The sequence below is a fragment of the Ambystoma mexicanum genome, chromosome 7p (genome assembly GCF_040938575.1).
Source record: "Ambystoma mexicanum isolate Mex_15411 chromosome 7p, UKY_AmexF1_1, whole genome shotgun sequence".
Lineage (NCBI taxonomy): Eukaryota > Metazoa > Chordata > Amphibia > Caudata > Ambystomatidae > Ambystoma > Ambystoma mexicanum.
This window is the reverse complement of record NC_090939.1, coordinates 147,294,362-147,315,832: the sequence shown is the minus strand read 5'-3', so window position 1 is coordinate 147,315,832 and position 21,471 is coordinate 147,294,362. Positions and strand designations below refer to the sequence as shown.

At 45.5% G+C, this 21,471-nt stretch overlaps 1 protein-coding gene across 5 annotated transcripts in view; it reads right to left on the bottom strand.

Moving 5' to 3' along the window:
- Nucleotides 1-21,471, bottom strand: part of CD247 (CD247 molecule) — a 385,722-nt gene that overhangs the window by 89,786 nt on the left and 274,465 nt on the right. For 3 of the 5 annotated variants that reach the window (XM_069635938.1, XM_069635936.1, XM_069635939.1), the window contains exons 2-6: nucleotides 20,570-20,673; nucleotides 19,477-19,533; nucleotides 13,305-13,385; nucleotides 6,177-6,215; nucleotides 2,905-2,958 (exon numbers count right to left, since the gene is read on the bottom strand). In XM_069635938.1, the coding sequence (XP_069492039.1) occupies nucleotides 2,905-2,958; nucleotides 6,177-6,215; nucleotides 13,305-13,385; nucleotides 19,477-19,533; nucleotides 20,570-20,673 (335 nt within the window). The remainder of the gene's footprint in view (nucleotides 1-2,904; nucleotides 2,959-6,176; nucleotides 6,216-13,304; nucleotides 13,386-19,476; nucleotides 19,534-20,569; nucleotides 20,674-21,471) is intronic. The other 2 variants (XM_069635937.1, XM_069635940.1) reach the window with 1 other exon arrangement.

Sequence of the window (21,471 nt, the reverse complement as noted above, 5' to 3'; positions counted from 1 at the left end):
CTCTTGAGTAAATTGGCTCCCTGCCGGCTCACGAAATTCTCCTGCTGGTTCCACTCTTCTGCATGCTCTCTTCTGAGGACCAGCTTCTCTGCACGGCTGAAAAGTTCTTGTATTTGAATTTCCTGGGCTTTGCTGGCTCCTTGCCAGCTTCTCTGTATCTTCAGTCCCTTCTCAGTTTTTATTTCCTGTGGCTGGGTACTCCCCAGCGTACAGACAAAGTCCTTCTTTACTTTCTGTATTGAGGTGATCTTTATGCCTCCTTGAAGCCAACTCTTCCCAGCACTATGGTCAGTTGTTGGAATGATCTATAGTAAGCTGCTGGAATGTTATTAATTAGCAAACCTCCTTGGCTCTTCTACATCTGGGTTATATTGATATGAGTATCAAAGAGAGAAGAAACCTTACCATAACAGATAGTCATTTTTTCAGAGGTTTCTACCAGGGATTTGGTCTTAAGGGAAAAGGGTTTAGGGAATTCCTTCACGGAACGGGGGTCCTAAGCTCCTTGAGGGGAGTCTCTCCCTGAGAGTTCCTCACACTTTTTACTACCCCCAGGGGGGCTATCGGGTAGTGCCCTCACCTCCCTAGCCTGGGAAGAAGTGACAAACACTCATGAATCGTCACACCCATGACTCAGATTTATGTCTGTTTTCTCTAGAGTCTCAGAAAATGACACACTACATCTGTGCGTTTTGATGTAGCGGAAACATAGTCTGCCACCAGTGCCATTCCAGTTTCTGATACCCTTGGATAGTTAGTGTCTTGGTAAAGATACCAGAATGATGCAGTGCCCACTTTGCTATGGTTCAGTCTTTAACCAATCTTGTTTTTCAAGACTTGTTGGGGATTGCCCATACTTATGACTATGGCAAAGGATCACCTGCACCCGCGTAGTCTACACACATACAGTAATGGCACTCTGCAGAGTGGCCTTCATTACCTTTACCCCAGGACCCCCTGCACTGCTCAACTGACTGGAATTGCTAAGTAGCGGATCGGCAGATCTGCAAACCATTAACAGAATGAAGAAATGCAGCTTGGCTTCAGACCTAGAGAAGGGGTTCAAAGCATGCAGCTGCCATGTTGTCCAACCTACACCGGGTTCCTTGGAAAGGTGAGCATCCAAAATAAGACCTCACTTATGGTTGACAGCGCCATCGGTGGGCTGAGATCCCTGTATCTCTAGGGGAAATGTTCCTGAGCTGGATGTCGACACGAATTGCCCACTGAGGCTCATGCTTCTTTCTGGATGGCTTGGTTCCTACAGAGGTTCCAATTCTAAGCATTTGCCAGAAACCAGGACTTGCTTTCATGTTGGCCTCTTCTCGATGATTTGCTCTTCTGGTGGGTATTGCAAGCGATCAACCTGTGTCATCTTCTAAAGTGTCCCTCAGTTTTGGAGTGCTTCAAGAAAGGACTTTGTAGTTTGCAGGGCAGACGGCTACCACTTAAATGAATGATGTTATTGTATGTAATTCAGCCTTTAGGCCTTTTGTGCCAAGAATGGAATACATACAGAATGGAGGCAAGCATTGCTGTTTTTTTGGGGCCATCAAGCATGTGGCTGATGGTGGACTCTATACAGTTTTTCAGAAAATGGACAGAGCACAGGCTCACGAGGGGAGTAGCGCACTGATTTTCGAGGGGTATAGGCAAGAAGCTCAGGAGGAGGCATTTTACAGGCTCAGGATACTGTGCTAGTGCACAGGTTCACATAAGTTGCACAAGGGGAAATGGTAGTTCCACAGGGATCATCAGTACTGTGCAGGGACGAGTGTTCCAAGGAAGACCAACTATTCCAAAGGTCGGGACGGCGATTCCAGGTGCAAATGAACAGGGTTCCTTATGAGCCAGTATTATCAATGGCTGGATGATGAGTGTTGGAGCGGGCAGTGGATCTTTATGCATGCTTGAGACTCAGCACATCCAGTAAGGGAACTGGTAGATGGGAGCTCTCAGACTTTGTCCAGATCCTCTGTGGTGCCCCAAGACCACAATGAAGGTGTCCCGAAATGTGAACTCTAACATCTCATAGACTGAGCCAGTAGGTCATGAAGGGAGATTGGGTCAGGTTATTGTGGCCAGTATACCACATTCTGTCTCCCTTCGCCCCCGTACGTATAGAATGGGATTCGGCCAGGCCATTAAGTGGTTGGTAGGGGGAGCAAAAAACTTGGGGACACAGAAAAGGCCAGGAATCACTGATGTGTCCCTCATGCAAAGAGAACAGGCAGAGGTAGCAGGGATGTGCCCCATGAGAGGACAATCCCAGAAGCAGAACAGGGAAAAAAAGATGGAGGCAGTCTGGAAGAGCGGCACCAGGAATGTGACCAAAAAATTCAAAACAAGAAAAAAACTGGGTTGAGGATGGCCAGTGAGGATGGGAACAGAGACCAAGCCAGCTTGGGCAGCAGCCCCTTAAAACAGGGAGTGGTAAAGGGAAGAGCAGTGTTGGCAGGTCTGTCGCACTAAGAAGAGGGCGGGATCAATATCTGTGATACGAAGACCCGGATCCCTTAAAGGTCCTGAAAATTAAATGGTAAGTTCTTGTGAATCCGGTCATCGTGGATAACTGGAGGAACATCAACGTTTCAGAGATGGAGCTGAAGTTTGGAGCAGAGGCATTTAAGAGATAAAGCGGAGTTCATCGTTTCAGAGAGTCAACCTAAAGATCTCGAGGATCTGTCATCAAAGAGCTACTAAATGTTACGGAATTATAGAAATAAATAAATAAATGCATTGAGCTTTCATGAACTGCATGTTCGTTACATACGGTTCGGTATCTGTCTGAAGGATGCTTAACAATTGAACACATTCAAGGACCTGCCCCTACATATGCCATTGCTATACAATATTGCGCCTCTTGGATCTGAGCAGGCCTTCTGTTCCGCGGGATGTACTTACTTCCTTTATGGCAACTTCGCTGTATGCTTCGCTCATCTTGTCCCTTTGAAGAGCCTAATGAGTGAAACAAAAAGGATTCTGACCAGTTGTACGAGTGGAACATACGGACATTTCGTGAAATTTCCTCAGTGTTGTACACAGTGTTTTTTTTTTAAAAAGTCCTTCTATATTTTGTATGACTCGACTCAACTAAATCAAGTATTTATATAAAAAGGAAATAACCCACCTACAAAGATCATCCACCCCTCGAGCCAACCTCAGCCAATCGTCTCTTAAATCAAGCATCTCAACCCAGACTACCACCTGTGATATCCACAAGCTGAGGTCTAGGTGTAAAAACTAAGATTTGCTTCCCGTCAGATTGATTGCAGCCTCTTGATTTTCAGAGTCAATGCTATCATCGCATTAATGAACCAGCTGGAGGATCTCAGCCGGAGGCTCTCAGCTGGAGGATCTCAGCTAAAGGATCTCAGCTGAAGGATTTCATCTGGACGATCTCAGCTGAAGGATCTCAGCTGGAGGATCTCATCTAGAGGATCTCAGCTGGAGGATCTCACCTGAAGGATCTCAGCCAGAGGATCTCAGCTGGAGGATCTCAGCTGGAGGATCTCAGCTGGAGGATCTGAGATGGAGGATCTGAGCTGAAGGATCTCAGCTGGAGGATCTCAGCTGAAGGCTCTCATCTGGACAATCTCAGCTGGAGGATCTCGGCTGGAGGATCTCATCTGGAGGATCTCAGCTGGAGGATCTGAGCTGGAGGATCTCAGCTGGAGGATCTCAGCTAAAGTATCTCATCTGGACAATCTCAGCTGGAGGATCTCGGCTGGAGGATCTCGGCTGGAGGATTCCAGCTGGAGGATCCCAGCTGGAGGATCTCAGCTGAAGTCTTGGGCATCCAACGAGGGCTCAGACCAATTATCTCCTGATCCACCCCACAGAATGTTCATTAATTCCAATACAACAGGCTCAGTGGGAACATAAACCTTCCACTGCTGCTTGCAACCTAAAATAAGGTACAAGAAACTCCATATTTTTGCCAAGGTAGGTTGCCAATGCTATTTCATGGGTAAAATGGTGTGACATCAATATGATTAACTTGAATTGAGCTAGCTAGCAATGCATCCATGGTCAGATTCTGATTGGCTGGTGGGAAACTATTACAAAACATGCAGCTGTTGAGAGCAGGTCTTCATCACTAGTTACTTCCCTCATTCAAAGCATTTTTGTAGCCAATCAGTGATGTGCACGTTCCAATAGAAATGTATAGTGGCTCAGCCGTCCCGTCCCTGTTGCACCACTGAACTGGCACCCAAACATGCATGGCCATCAAGATGCATGGTGGAACAAGCCAACACAACTCAAACAGGCTGCATGTTCCGCACTGCCCACGCTGACCAGCATGTACAAAAAGCTTTGCTCATTAGGATCGCTACAGGTTGGGAATGGCTGAGACTGCCCCTGCAGTCACAATTATGTGGGCAATCAACCTTGCCATTGTGGAAGCGATTCATGATGAACTGCTTCTGCTCCCCCCACAGAGGCAGCTAGCTTTGGCAAATTGTGTGCCTGGGCATTAATGTGACTTTCTGAACAACTACATCAGTGTGACTTACTGTATCGCTGCATTAATGTAACTTTCTGCCCCCCTGCAGAAATTTGACTTTCTGTACCTTTGCACCAAAGTGTCTTTCCAGATTTCTGTCCCAATGTGACATTCTGTACGTCTGCAATAATGTGACTTTCTATACCCCATGCATCAATATGTGTTTCTGTACCTCTTCATCAATGTCACTTTCTGTACATCTCCATCAATGTGACTTTCTGCACCTCTGCATTAATGTGACTTTGTGTATCCTGTGCATCAATGTGTGTATATGCACCTCTGCATTAATGTGACATTCTGACCAACTGCATCAATGTGACTTTCTGTACCTCTGCATAAATGTGACTTTCTGTCCCCCTGCATCAATGTGACTTTCTATACCTCTGCACCAAAGTGTCCTTCTGGATTTCTGTCCCAATGTGACATTCTCTACCTCTGCATCAATTTGACGTTCTGTACCCTCTGCATCAATGTGACTTTCTCTGCTCCCTGCATTAATGTGACTTTCTGTACCTCTGCATTAATGTGACTTTCTGTCCCCCTGTATCAATGTGACTTTCTATACCTCTGCACCAAAGTGTCCTTCTGGATTTCTGTCCCAATGTGACATTCTCTACCTGTCCATCAATTTGACGTTCTGTACCCTCTGCATCAGTGTGACTTTCTGTGCACCCTTCATCAATGTGACTTTATGTACCCCTTGCATAAACGTGACTTTCAGTGCCCCATGCATCAATATGTGTTTCTGTACCTCTTCATCAATGTCACTTTCTGTACATCTCCATCAATGTGACTTTCTGTACCTCTGCATTAATGTGACTTTGTGTATCCTGTGCATCAATGTGTGTATATGCACCTCTGCATTAATGTGACATTCTGACCAACTGCATCAATGTGACTTTCTGTACCTCTGCATTAATGTGACTTTCTGTCCCCCTGCATCAATGTGACTTTCTATACCTCTGCACCAAAGTGTCCTTCTGGATTTCTGTCCCAATGTGACATTCTCTACCTGTGCATCAATTTGACGTTCTGTACCCTCTGCATCAGTGTGACTTTCTGTGCACCCTGCATCAATGTGACTTTATGTACCCCTTGCATAAACGTGACTTTCAGTGCCCCCTGCATCAATAGGTGTTTCTGTACCTCTGCTCAAATGTGCCCTTCTGGACCTCTGCATCAGTGTGGCTGTCTGTACCTCTGCATCAAAGTGACTTTCTATACTTCTGCATCAATGTGACTTTCTGGGCCTCTTTATCAAGGTAATGTGATGTGCGTGAAAGAAGCCTTGCATATGTTGATGCTACCTTCTGTACACAGATGTGCTCTCTATGCTTGTATGTCTATTACCTCTATGTGTGCCTTGTCTCCTCAGTGTGTACTTGTTACCTTCTGCACTTCTGCATTCAGTCTTCCTTGTGTACCCGTATGCAAGGGTACCTTTTGGCCTTCTACATTTGTTTTCTGCATTGGTGAATGAATATCACCTTCTATACCTGTACCGGGTGCCATCTTCTGAATGCATACATCAATACTGCTTAGGTCCTGCCATCTATCCCTCTTCTTCAATCCCGCCATTTACATCTGTGTTTCGATGCTACCCGCCCAGTGTCAGTGCCAGCATCTGTACCTTTACCAGGTGTTATGAGCGACTTTCATGGGCACTTACTGAATAAACGCCGTCCTGTGGCTTCGTCCGCCTCTGCTGCTGAAACGAGAAGAGAAGAGCAATCTCAGTGGCGCGGACATGACAAGTGCAAGCTGTTGCTCATTTCTTGCAGTCCCTTCTCTTAGCTTCCCGGGGTCTGCAACCATTTGCTCTCCAGTTGTTTTGGACTACAACTGCCCCCAAGCCTAGCCATCATAGCCAGGCCTAGCCACCATAGCCAATTTGTTTTGAACTACAACTTCCATCCAGCCTAGCCGTCATAGCCAACAGTGGGCCATCATGGGAGATATTGTTTATTTATTTATTTTATGTTATGCACAGGGAGGAAAAATGCTCTTTTCATCACAAAAGAAGGTACAATCGATAAGAAGTCAGATTTGATGGGAAGCAGTGAGCTTCTTACAATGGCTAGGGAATGACTCATAACCCATGGCCTGCCTTATCCATCCACTGACTGGACAATGGCCCTTATCCATCCACTGACTAGGGAATGACTCATAAATCATGGCCTGCCTTATCCATCAGCTGATTGGGCAGTGACTTCTAAATCCTGGTTTGCCTTATCAATCCACTGACTGGGAAATGACAGCTAACACACGGCCTACCTTATCCAAATGGTGACTGGGCAGAATTTTCAGAATTCATTGCCTGCCTTAACCATCCTCTGACTGGCCAATGACTTCTAACTCAGGGCCTGCCTAATCCATCTACAGACTGTGCAATGGATCGTAACTAATGGCCTGCCTTATCCATCCAGTGACTGGGCAATGGCTCATAACTTATGGCCTGCCTTATTTATTCACTGACTGGGTAATGATTCCTAACTCATGGCCTGCTCTATCCATCTATTGATTGGGTAATGACTTCTAACTCATGTCCTGCCTTTTCTTCTGCTGACTGGGCAATGGCTCATATCTTGCTGCCTGCCTTATCCATCCGCTGACTGGACAATGACTCCTAACTCATGGCCTGCCTTATCCATCCACTGACTGGGCAATGGATCATAACCCAGGACCTACTTTCTCTATACACTGACTGTGCAATGTTTCATAACTCAGGGCCTACTTTATCCCTCTGCTGACTGGACAATGACTTCTAACTCATGGCCTGCCTTATCCATCCACCGACTGGGCAATAGCTCAGAACTCATGGCCTACCTTACCCATCCACTGACTGGGCAATGGATCATAACTCATGGCTTGCCTTATCATCTTCTGACTGGGCAATGGCTTATAACTTGCTGCCTGCTTTATCCATCCGCTGACTGGGCAATTAATCATAACTCGGGGCCTGCCTTATCCGTCTGCTGACTGGGCTATTACTTCTAACTCATGGCCTGCCTTATCCATCCATTGACTGGGCAATGGATCATAACTCATGGCCTGCCTTATCCATCTTCTGACTGGGTAATGTCTCATCACCCATGGCCTTCCTTATCCATCCACTGACTGGGCAATGGATCCTAACTCATGGCCTGCCTTTTCCATCCGCTGACTGGGTAATGGCTCAGAACTCAAGGCCAACCATATCTATCCACTGACTGGACAATGACTCCTAACTCATGGCCTGCCTTATCCATACACTGACTGGGCAATGGATCATAACTCATGGCCTGCCTTTTCCCTCTGCTGACTGGGCAATGGATCATAACTCATGGCCTGCCTTTTCTCTCCGCTGACTGGGCAATGGATCATAACTCATGGCCTGCCTTTTCCCTGCGCTGAATGGGCAATGGATCATAACTCATGGCCTGCCTTTTCCATCCGCTGACTGGGCAATGGCTCAGAACTCAAAGCCTGCCTTATCATCTGCTGACTGGGCAATGGCTTATGACTTGCTGCCTGCTTTATCCGTCCACTGACTGGGCAATGGATCATAACTCATGGCCTGCCTTTTCCATCCGCTGACTGGACAATGACTCCTAACTCATGGCCTGCATTATCCATCTGCTGACTGGGTAATGTCTCATCACTCATGGCCTGCCTTATTCATCCACTGACTGGGCAATGGATCCTAACTCATTGCCTGCCTTTTCCATCCGCTGACTGGATAATGGCTTAGAACTCAAGGCCAACCTTATCTATCCACTGACTGGGCAATGGATCCTAACTCATGGCCTGCCTTATCCATACACTGACTGGGCAATGGATCATAACTCATGGCCTGCCTTTTCCCTCCGCTGACTGGGCAATGGCTCAGAATTAATTGCCTGCCTTAACCATCCTCTGACTGGACAATAACTTCTAACTCAGGGCTTGCCTAATCCATCTACAGACTGTGCAATGTAACTAATGGCCTGCCTTATCCATCCAGTGACTGGGCAATGGCTCATAACCTATGGCCTGCCTTATTTATTTGCTGACTGGGTAATGATTCCTAACTCATGGTCTGCTCTATCCACCCATTGATTGGGTAATGACTTCTAACTCATGTCCTGCCTTTTGTTCTGCTGACTGGGCAATGGTTCATATCTTACTGCCTGCTTTATCCATCTGCTGACTGGGCAATTACTTCTAACTCAGGGCCTGCCTTATCCATCCGCTGACTGGACAATGACTCCTAACTCATGGCCTGCCTTATGCATCCACTGACTGGACAATGGATCATACCTCATGGCCAACCTTTTCCATCTGCTGACTGACCAATGTCTCATAACTCAGGAACTACTTTCTCTATACACTGACTGGGCAATGGATCATAACTCATGGCCTGCCTTTTCCCTCCGCTGACTGGGAAATGGATCATAACTCATAACCTGCCTTTTCCATTCGCTGACTGGGCAATGGCTCAGAACTCAAGGCCTGGCTTATCCATCCACTGACTGGACAATAGCTCAGAACTCATGGCCTACCTTATCCATCCACTGACTGGGCAATTAATCATAACTCGGGGCCTGCCTTATCCGTCTGCTGACTGGGCTATTACTTCTAACTCATGGCCTGCCTTATCCATCCATTGACAGGGCAATGGATCATAACTCATGGCCTGCCTTATCCATCTTCTGACTGGGTAATGTCTCATCACCCATGGCCTTCCTTATCCATCCACTGACTGGGCAATGGATCCTAACTCATGGCCTGCCTTTTCCATCCGCTGACTGGGTAATGGCTCAGAACTCAAGGCCAACCATATCTATCCACTGACTGGACAATGACTCCTAACTCATGGCCTGCCTTATCCATACACTGACTGGGCAATGGATCATAACTCATGGCCTGCCTTTTCCCTCTGCTGACTGGGCAATGGATCATAACTCATGGCCTGCCTTTTCTCTCCGCTGACTGGGCAATGGATCATAACTCATGGCCTGCCTTTTCCCTGCGCTGAATGGGCAATGGATCATAACTCATGGCCTGCCTTTTCCATCCGCTGACTGGGCAATGGCTCAGAACTCAAAGCCTGCCTTATCATCTGCTGACTGGGCAATGGCTTATGACTTGCTGCCTGCTTTATCCGTCCACTGACTGGGCAATGGATCATAACTCATGGCCTGCCTTTTCCATCCGCTGACTGGACAATGACTCCTAACTCATGGCCTGCATTATCCATCTGCTGACTGGGTAATGTCTCATCACTCATGGCCTGCCTTATTCATCCACTGACTGGGCAATGGATCCTAACTCATTGCCTGCCTTTTCCATCCGCTGACTGGATAATGGCTTAGAACTCAAGGCCAACCTTATCTATCCACTGACTGGGCAATGGATCCTAACTCATGGCCGGCCTTATCCATACACTGACTGGGCAATGGATCATAACTCATGGCCTGCCTTTTCCCTCCGCTGACTGGGCAATGGCTCAGAATTAATTGCCTGCCTTAACCATCCTCTGACTGGACAATAACTTCTAACTCAGGGCTTGCCTAATCCATCTACAGACTGTGCAATGTAACTAATGGCCTGCCTTATCCATCCAGTGACTGGGCAATGGCTCATAACCTATGGCCTGCCTTATTTATTTGCTGACTGGGTAATGATTCCTAACTCATGGTCTGCTCTATCCACCCATTGATTGGGTAATGACTTCTAACTCATGTCCTGCCTTTTGTTCTGCTGACTGGGCAATGGTTCATATCTTACTGCCTGCTTTATCCATCTGCTGACTGGGCAATTACTTCTAACTCAGGGCCTGCCTTATCCATCCGCTGACTGGACAATGACTCCTAACTCATGGCCTGCCTTATGCATCCACTGACTGGACAATGGATCATACCTCATGGCCAACCTTTTCCATCTGCTGACTGACCAATGTCTCATAACTCAGGAACTACTTTCTCTATACACTGACTGGGCAATGGATCATAACTCATGGCCTGCCTTTTCCCTCCGCTGACTGGGAAATGGATCATAACTCATAACCTGCCTTTTCCATTCGCTGACTGGGCAATGGCTCAGAACTCAAGGCCTGGCTTATCCATCCACTGACTGGACAATAGCTCAGAACTCATGGCCTACCTTATCCATCCACTGACTGGGCAATGGCTCATAACTCACGGCCTGCCTTATCTTCTGACTGGGCAATGGCTTATAGCTTGCTGCCTGCTTTATCCGTCTGCTGACTGGGCAATGAATCATAACTCGGGGCCTGCCTTATCCGTCTGCTGACTGGGCAATTACTTCTAACTCATGACCTGCCTTACCCAACCACTGACTGGGCAATGGATCATAACTTATGGCCTGCCTTTTCCATCCGTTGACTGGACAATGACTCCTAACTCATGGCCTGCCTTATCCATCTGCTGACTGGGTAATGTCTCATTACTCATGGCCTGCCTTATCCATACACTGACTGGGCAATGGACCCTAACTCATGGCCTGCCTTTTCCATCCGCTAAGTGGGTAATGGCTCAGAACTCAAGGCCAACCTTATCTATCCACTGACTGGGCAATGGATCCTAACTCATGGCCTGCCTTATCCATACACTGACTGGGCAATGGATCATAACTCATGGCCTGCCTTTTCCCTCCGCTGACTGGGCAATGGATCATAACTCATGGCCTGCCTTTTCCACCCGCTGACTGGGCAATGGCCAAGAACTCAAGGCCTGCCTTATCCATCCACTGACTGGACAATGACTCCTAACTCATGGCCTGCCTTATCCATCTGCTGACTGGGTAATGTCTCACAACTCATTGCCTACTTTATCCATACACTGACTGGCATCTGTTCATTAGACCCACCCCTTGTCTTGGATTCACCTACCAGGGCCCTTGAAGGTAAGTGTGAGCAACTACTGTGCCTTGGGTTGGGCAAGAGATAGGTTATACCTAATACAGTGACCATCCATGAAATGATCTAGAAGCAGCAGTGAGTTATGCAATTGGACACTGCCTGTTCAAAGCTCAGAAAGGAAAAGCAATTCTAAGCCAACAGGGTAGGAATCATTTGTGTCAAATAGTGTGAAAAATCAAAAAGTCACCTTCATTCTCATGAATTGACACACACACAATAAGCTGTTTAGAAAAGGATGCATTCTAAAAATGTGTGCATTTTTTAACTATTATTTTGGTATGTTACTATAAATTGTAGTGCCTGATTGTGATACAAATAGCATGCTATGAGTCAATAGGGAGGGTGTGTTTTCCAAAATGTAATATGCACTCTTTGAAGTTTGTAGAGTAAGTTACCCTATGTGGAGCCAACATGCTAGTTCTTTTAAATATATCAGGCACTTTTATTTAATGTAATCCTTCTGGGAATTGCTTTTTCTCAAAACAATGCGACTGCCTGCACCATGAGAAACTCCGACTTTGTGCGTGTATTCAGCCGTTGTGGCACAACCTATAACACTGCATCCCATATGAAGCTTGTTCAATGATGAGCTGAAGTGCAAGGTAGCTGTCTAGCGATTACTAGAAACAGTTTCTTTTATAGTCCTTGAATGGAAAAGTCCATGCTATGGGAATCCTCAGAGGTGTTGTTTGTTGGGTGCGAAGGGGAGGGGTTAAGTTCATGGCAGGCAAGAAGTAGGCTAGCAAAACATGTAAAGAACTCTTCCATCAGTAACACAGCCCACACAAAGAGTGAACATAGCAACAGGAACCACACAATAGCAGGCATTAGGTGCATATAAGGCCAACCAACTTTTTATGTTTTCCGTTCTACCCATGAGGGATTCATAGAAGTCGGGTTGCGGGATTAAGCCTTATCCACGTGCACACTGCCTTATCTGCTCCACAGTCCCTTCCTGGTGCAGTTTACCCTCTTTAAATTCTAGAATAATGTGATGAATTCTGCAGAGTCATCACTAAGCCCCAGCCTGAAGTCTCCTCCTGTGTGGCCAGGGGAAGAAAACGTAGAAAGAAAACCGCAGCATTTATAAATACAACAATGTTGAATGTATAATTGCCGTGCTTTGAAAAAAGAATGAAATTAAAAGCACTTACCAGCAGCAGCTTGTGTTAATCTCTGCTCTCCGGCAATAATGAAGCAAAAGCCACCTGCTGGTAGCTTTTGTTTGTTACAGCTGGCTGGCTTTTGCTTCATTAGTGCCGTATGGGCAGAGATTAACACAAGCACAGGAGGCTCATCCATTTCACAAAATGGATACCTCCTAGTGCTTGAAATATGTGACTATGATCATCATTTGCTCAAAAGTTTACATAGGAACTTAGCGGTCGGAAAGAAATGGTTTTGTTTTAAAATAAAGGTGTAGGAAGAAGTTGAAGCTTGCACTTCAGTGAACTGCACTGAACATTGCCTTAAAGAGTAGGTGTGTTTGTTTGGGGGATTGGATTGTGTGTGGGTGGGGGTGCAGCGATGGGGTTTGTGGGGAGCGGGGCAGGCCAGCAGGGAACATAGTTCCACTACTTCTTTTTGCCCACTTCGACCACTGGCAATACCCAAAGTGCCCAGTGTTTTCTGTGGGTTACACAAGACTCAGTTAGACTTTTTACTGCTACCTTCTCCCTGTGTTAAGATGCATAACATCGTCATTTTATTCAACTGTTTTTATTTGTAATGTGTTCTGGTGGGCATTGATGGTGCAATATATCACCTTTGAAGAAACAGCATTACTTCCTCCAAAATAACAAGTTCCAATTATAATACTGAAAGAGAAAAAATGCTGAATGTTTAGTTGGCTACACTGGGCGAACCATGTTTCGGCCCCCTGTTAGATCATCATACCTGTTTCCTTCCGCCGCTCTCTGCATCACTGCCATTTTTGTTTAAGACGTCATACTCATCTCGTTGACCAAGGGACAGTTTCTAAAAGAAAGGAGCACACGCATCGAACAGTGAGTGGCACAGTGGGACACCATCAAAAACAGCCAAGACAGTGGGAAGCATCAACTCAAACGTTTATCGAGGCGCACTCAACTCAAACGTTTATTGAGGCGCACTCAACTCAAACGTTTATTGAGGCACATTCGCCTTAAGACAACAACACATTTCACATAGTCTACACGCAGAAGCAAAAAACTCAACCTGCAGACACACACACAAAATAGAATAATGTGAGTCTAAGCTAATTTTACCAGAGATTTAAAGTGCCATCGCCGCCTCATACATGGCCTTCTGATCTGCAAGCCAAACCTCCTCTTGTACATGCAGCCTCTCAAATCCCCAATGAGAATTTCAGCCCCCCAGAAGGTTCTACATTCAACCAGAAAAGCAAGCTTTACTGACATTGATCCAAAGAAGCAAACATGCAGAGCCCACAAGAACTCTGCACCTGGAGTATACGTCCCAACTAAGAGACATTCCAAAACAAAATGGCGCCATTTTCTTTGTATTTTCCTGTGATGCCCCTTTTTAGTTTATTAAAAGCTTAATGCATTCCAGTATTGTGATCATGTGCAGTGTGAGGCTGGGAGCTCCATCCTCTACCTGGTGGACGCACCTAACTGTTGGAAACAATGCCATGCACTCTCCGGCCATCCCAATCCTCACCATGACCTTGGTGTCTGGATGGAGCAAGTGTACAATGCTTAGGAGGGAAACTGATACCTCTGGGTCCATCAAGGTGCTCCATAGCCTGGGACTATTGACCACGTCAAAGGATGAGGGCAAGTCCTTAAAAGACATTAATACTGACCTCTTTCATAGAAGAGGTAGTAACTGCTGGAAGACACAAGTTAATAACTTTTTCTGATATTGCAACACCCTCTCTGAAACCACCACCTATAAGGCATTATCGGCTACTAATAGAGGGATAATCTTTCTGACATTTTTTGTGGTGGTGTCAAGGAGTGAAATTATGTATTAAGATGTTGCTAGATTCCTCTCACCCTTTCTGTATGTCTGCTCTATTTGGACCTCGTGCCCACTGAAAGGAATACGACCAGTAAAGGAGATGCCATTAACAATTCTGGTGAGAAGCCCAGAAATATATAGAATGACTAAATAAATGCATTGGGGCGGCAGCAGGAGCTGGGCTTTTATGTGCTGCTTGAGATTCGAGGATATTGGCTCTGTCAGCTACAGCGAAGATCAATGAGTTCTCCTTTCCATCCCCATGAAAAGGAGGCAGTCTTGAAGACCGAGGCTGGCATTATGAATGCGTGTGAAATGCTGGCAGTGCAATGTGGCTCTCTGGCCTCCTGTTATCTCTATTAAGTCCTGACCACCGCAACAAGCTTCAAGAATATCCCTACATGGCCCCAGCCTGCTCCAGTTCACACCAGGCCTCATGCACCCAAGCAACCTCTGCTGGATTCCTTGTTTGTGGCTGCGATCATGCCCTTTAAGGACCATTTTATCATGGCCTTTTCTCCCTTTATTTATGTCCTCTGAAATTCAATTGGTTCAGGAACATGACCACAGAATTCACTCTGGTAGCTGGTGCTGGAATTGGGACAAGCTTTCCTGGAAATAGCCAAAAGAATGCCTTTCATGATTTTGGATCTGGAAAAACCCAAAAGCCCTGAGCCCAGCTGTTGGTCAACACTGCACCCGCAGTGATCCTAGCATGCTGAAGCCGCCTGAGCATCACGATTCACAGCCCCAACGTACACACTGTCTGCTTGTTTTGGACTCTGAAATGTGTTAAATGTTAAAGGTATTTGTACCGCGCACCATCACCAACGGAATTGGTCCCCAGGTGCTCTGGCGGATCTGTAAACGATAAAGGGGGATGGGTTAGTAAGGTGAAGAGGGAGTACGATAGTGAGAGGAGTGGTGTTCTGTTGGCAGCTTCAACTCAGTATACACCAGATGCTGAGCTTTGGTGCGAGTATTGGATCGGTGTCAATCTGCGTGTGCTGTTGCTCCGGCTTATGTGTTGTTGCAGTGTTGTGAGTTGCGGGCGGCTTGTGGTGCGAGAAATGGTTGTGTGAGTTTTTGAGTGAGATAAGTATGCAGAGTTTGAGGTTATATTGGTTAGTGGGTTACCTGACCTTTAGCATGCTAACATTCACAGTATTGTCCAAGTGTGGCACTTGCTGGCCTTCACGATCCTATCTAGATGTGGCTCAGGCTGGTGTTCACAGCTCTAAGTGTGGCACATGCTAACATTTAAGTTTCATATAGGTGCGAGTATGCTATCCTTCAGTCAAAATCCTATCTAGATGTGACGCAGGCTAATGTTCACAATTCTATCCAAGTGTGGACATGCTAGCCTTCTCAATTCTATCCAGACACGACGCAGGCTAATGTTCACAATCTAAGGGTGGACATGTTATTATTCACAATTCCATCTAGATGTGAATGCCTGAATCCAGCCACACGTGGTTCCTTTTATGGAGGAAAAATGCAGTAGGATGAAATGAGGAGTCAAGAGAATGTTAAGTTGTAGATTTGATAGGTTATTTATAACACACTTAATATCCAGAGGGTTCTAAGCGCGGACCCGGAGATCGAACCTGTGTTGCTCCGTATCATCTTGCTTCCAAGGTGAGCACGTTGCCCCTGAGCTATCCTCCTGAGACTAGAGTAGAGTCTAGAGTAGTAAAGTAGAGTAGAGGAGAGTAGAACAGAGTAGAGTATGTGTAATTGCAAACTAATGAAAGGATGCAATGATGAAAACGTAGTACTGACTTAGCGAGCTGGGTCTTATAATCCTTCAGGAGCCTAGTTTGGATAGAGGACTCCATCTTGAGAGATATACCCTTGCTAACGAGATGGATTTCCGTGTTGGCACACAAAAGCGAGAATATATCCACACGCTTACTAAAGGCAGCACAAGCCTTTGTTTATGTAACTCTGCACGCACAGTTAATTTCTGCCAGCCAGGAGCAAATTGTTCTACCTTCAAATGAAGCTCTGATAAGGGACTGAAGGTTTATTTTGGATGAAAGCACACAGCTATGCTGATATCAGGCAGGCGGCAAAGCAAGTGTTTCGGAAAAGATCTGAGTTTGGGCACTTTCATATAAGAGTGCTATTGAACTAATTGAGAAGTGATGTTATATATTCTTTTTTCATGCTCATAGGTTGAGGGGCATGTAGGACCAGTATTTACCTGAGGTTTCGCCTTGTTGTTCATTCCTGTATCTTCCCTGCGGCTGCTATTAAATATCTACTGAACTAACCTCACCTGAGCGCTTTGAGGCCAATGGGTATATAGCATGGTGTAAAGAAAACACGAAACTAAACTAAGTTGAACTAAACCTAAGTTTGGATTCTGGGTTTTTTCATCCTCACTGTGATTGGGACCCTGGATTTAGGCAGAGCCGCAGAGGGGCTGTGCCGAAATGCATGTAAGTTAGAACTGTGAACGTGGTGTTGTGCATGTGAGCCTTAGGTTGAGAGGTGCAGATGTCTGCCAGAGTGTGGAAGGATGAGAGGTGTGGTTGTCTGCAAACATGTGGGAGATGAGAGGGGCAGGTGCCAGCATGTCTGTGTGTATGTGCATGTGTGTTGGGATGAGAGTGAGAGGTGCAGAGATCCGCACTGTTGCATATCTGTAAATGCATGTTTGCATGAAAGATTGTGTGCTGGTTTTTATGTGGGGTCTGGGGAGCAGGGAGAGATGGGGGCCTGCTCCAGAGGCAAGACTAATTATCTTTGTTTATGTGCACCAGATTTAGGGAGTTAAATAAAAGTGGCACTGATGGTATTTTGTGTAAAAAAATGTTTTGGGGTCCCACATGGTAGTCTCTGGTTCTCTATTTTTAATGTCCGACTGAAGAATCAGACTGTACTATCTGGTGTGACTATTATATACCCCCTTTTCTTAACACTGAAAGCGGAGGAAGATGTTCTCACATCCGTTGTGCCGTGATTGAATGACCAACATACAATGTTAAACTTGGTGAAATGTATGACAGCCTCTGTATCCGTTTTTTCAATGTCCCACTTGATAACCAGACTGTACTCAGATACACCAACATAATATGAATCTATGTTATATGTCTTCCCTCTTGGATAACTAGCTCTTAGAACCAATCAGGTTCATTCATACAATGTCATACAATGCACAATGGAGGGTTTGTACACCCCGTGATGTTACTTTTCAAATGCTGTTACGGATTACAGTAGACTGAATCCGTCCATTTACCGATAGAACGTAGGCGATTTGACCATCGAGCACCCTTCTCTTCACACATATACCTTTGTTGTATCCAGGCAACATCATTGTGGCGAACGGTTGCCATGGCAACATTTGTACACATATGGCCAATCAGCATCATAATATTATAAGTTGGGAGGACAACCTCCTAAATTGATTATTTAACCTTTTTAGCCATGCGAAACCAAATAAGCGCACTAAACACACTGCAGCACTCTTTTCCAAGATGGCCGCCGGTATTTATTCTCTTGTATCCTAGCAACGGCTTTAGTAACGCTTGGTTGCCGACAAGAGTAAGACGCGCGCTGCAGTGACTCCGCATTTTTTGCAGGAGCCTTGTCCATGCTGCACGCAGTTCGCGTGCACACAGCCCAGTAAATAGATATGTTGTATCCACTGAATCACGTAGCTTTTTCGATACTCCAGCCCGCACCATAGACTTATGTACTAACCACGTGCCCCCTTTTGTAGGAGACACGGATGAAATTCGTTTGTAATTTACGCCCACTGCTCCATGCAGCAATCAGCCAGATATGGAGGTAAGCTCACCTGCATATCTCGTGACTATACATGGGATTGACATGTGCATAATCCACCAGGTGGCTTAATAGATAGGAGACAATAGTAATGTCCTCCCTCCCCCCCCCTTGTTTTTGCACAAACAGGAGTCCATTTTGTGACCTTCCTTGATGAAGATTTGTTCTCATTAGAATACCTGTGGCCCCAAGTCCTCCCCCACAGGTAAGCTGTGTCACATGGCACACTTTAGTGATTCAATCACCAAATGAAATATATTTTAGCACTCTCCTGACTATACTCCTTTTCACCACTTTACAGCACTTTGTGAACATCCAGTCCATACAGTCCCCCGTCCTGAAGAAGGCCGTATCAGACACTAGGCACATCCAGCACATGTAGACGGCTGAAACACCCCGGTGTAGACAAACATTTGTAATCATAGTGTTACCAATGCAGTAACACTAGAATGTATATTTTTCCTTTTGTATTTCTGTTTTTAAATGTTCACGTGTTGTTTTTTGACACTGTCCGTTAGATGTTGACAGTAGAGAATTTGTACTCTGTTAAATGCACAAGAACTGGTGTTGATCTGTTGTTTATGTTCTTGTTTGACTGTATGCAAAGATTTGATATCTCTTGAGACGTGAGATGTTTTATACTGTACCTTACACTATGACAAAAAATAGCGATATAAAATACTAAACATCACTATACTTAGGTACTTTTTCTCCGTTTGTTATTTTTGTGGTGATTGAATAGAAGGAGAGGCGTTCAGTAAACCAGTGACCCTTTCACTTGTACTCTTGTTTTATAATATACCGTAATCAATAACCTTAAATGAAAATGAAGTAGCAAAATGAAGAGTAAAAATACTTGGGGTGAGATTTAAGGTAATGTGAACAGTTAAAGTAACTACAATTATTATTTTACTCAAATAATTTTTTTTAAAAAGTCTATACATTTTTTTAAAATATGTTTTTGTTTCCACATTGAAATATCTGTGCACGCTACACATGTTGCCAAATTGAAATCACTCCAAGACGCACTCAAGCACACAGACCAGTGATAAGGAATGATGAGTCATGTGGAAGACACTAGGCCAAAATGGCTGCCATTCCAGACACACGACGCAGAAGCAAGAGGAAGCGAAGCAGTGGCGAATTATACTTTGAAATGACTCCAAGACGCACTCAAGCATGCTGAAAGTGTTAAGAAATGATGAGTCATGTGGAATACACTGTGCCAAAATGGCGGCCATTCCAGACACACGACACAGAAGCAAGAGAAAGCGACCCAGTGGAGAATGATACTTTCGAAAAGATGACTTACATTATAGGTGTCGTCTATTTCTTCCGGAGTAGCTGGAGAATCTTTAGGTTTTGAAAACTGAAATAAGTAACATGAAACCGTTAAGTATACCCTCTGCTCTGCCTAATTGACCAGGTAGTAGGGGAAGAAGAGAGGTTTGAGGGGATCTGGTATGCAGTCTTTATACAGAAATATTTTATAAAGAATAAATATATATCGAATTTTTTTTAACTAATATGTTTAACGACATTTTTTATAGAGAATGCATTCCGGGGTGGGGTAAAGAGTTAAATATTTTTGGGAAACGGTTGAGGTGGGTTTTTTGGGATGGGAAACCGGGGGTTTGCATTCTCTATAAAAACATTTCCTTCAAAAAAACTTTGATATATGTTCATTCTTTATAAAAAATATTTCGGTATAAAGACATGTAACCGGGGGACCTGCCCCTCCTGGGTGATCAGAAGACTCTTTGCTTTTACATGGCAAAGGTATTGGTGGCGCTGGGCCAATTTTCAGATTAGGCGTGCTGAGGTCATGATTTAAAACCATACAACGTAATCCAGCACACTACTGCTAGATTGGGGCTGCTGTAGCGCCCACGGCAGCGGTAGGAGGACCCTCTAACCCTTTGATGTCTGCTCGTCTGGAATCCTGTGCCTTTGTGTTATTTTCACTGCTTTTGTTTTTTTTTAATTTGCATTTATAAAGCACACAACAGCCATCGGGCATCACTGTGCCACCCTTTGCCCAGAACCAGCTCCTATGAAGCGGGTTATGTCTCTTTTTTTCTGGCCTGCTGGGTTTTGGTGCCGCTTCCACTGAAGGCCCGGATCCAAGGACCAAATTTCATGTTTTCTCCCCCCATTCCTGTATGGAAAGTATCCTGCCTGGGTGCCACTTTCCCTGCTCCACCTTGTGCCCGGGCCCAGCACTTCTAATAATCCCCCAATGTGTGTTTGTCTGGGCCTCAGTGTTATTTCCACTGCTTCCCCCTGGACCCACAACCAACCCTTAGAAAGCAGTAAACCCCCAGTGCCTGTTTCTACTGGCAGCCTTATCTTGCTTCCACTGCCACATCCCTGGGCAGCCAACCAGTGAAAGAGCTCGGACTGACCTTTTCTCTGAAGAACAGCGATGTGATGATGAGAGCGTACAGGAAGAGGAGGCCGTCCAGGATGTAGCAGAGTGTAGGGTCTGTCAGCCCCATCGCCTGCGCATCTGTGAAGGAACCATTTGCAAGATGAGTTCAGCTGCAAGCCGCAGTGCAGGTCTAGTGTCCGGTGCAAGAATCAACAGGGATTTACAGAACTAAAACACATGAGTAAAACTGCACTTCATTTTCTTGTTATAGTTTGGCTGCAACAAACAGAGCGCCTGGAGACTGCCCGTGTGTGGTACCGGTGCACAGTATAAATCAGCATAACAAAACTACTCACCTCTAACAGGAAAATTATATCAGGACTCAAATAAGCAATGTGTGTCGAGGTGGGTGGGGGGATATACCCTGTTAGGGTACAAACACTGAAGTAGATTCAATTATTAGCACGCCATGGCAGGTGAATCAGGGTGCTAATGGCATTTATTTTGGGGAAGCTGCTTGGTGCATCTCGTACATGCCAAAATACTTTTACAAAAATGTACAAAGATGGCCGCCATGAACATAGAAAAGGTGCCCCGGTTGGGTGCTTCCCAATAGTGACTTGCTCTGTATCAATTTCAAATATATTCACAAATCCTTCAAAAACTAATCATAAATGATATGATATGGCATTTACAACGCGCCTATACACAAGTGTTTCAAGGCGCGACGAGGCAAGGGAGGGGAAACAGAGGGAAAACAGAGACAACGATCCTACTAGGCCAGGTGACATTGAGATCGCGCAAGTGCATGGGAGGGGAGAAGGGGAAAAGTGTGGGCCGGAAGGGGAGGGGGCAGTGCAGTACATAGGATAATAGTAAAATAATAAATACAATAAATAAAAGGGCAGCCAGCCGGTGGCAAGTGCACGGGCAAGT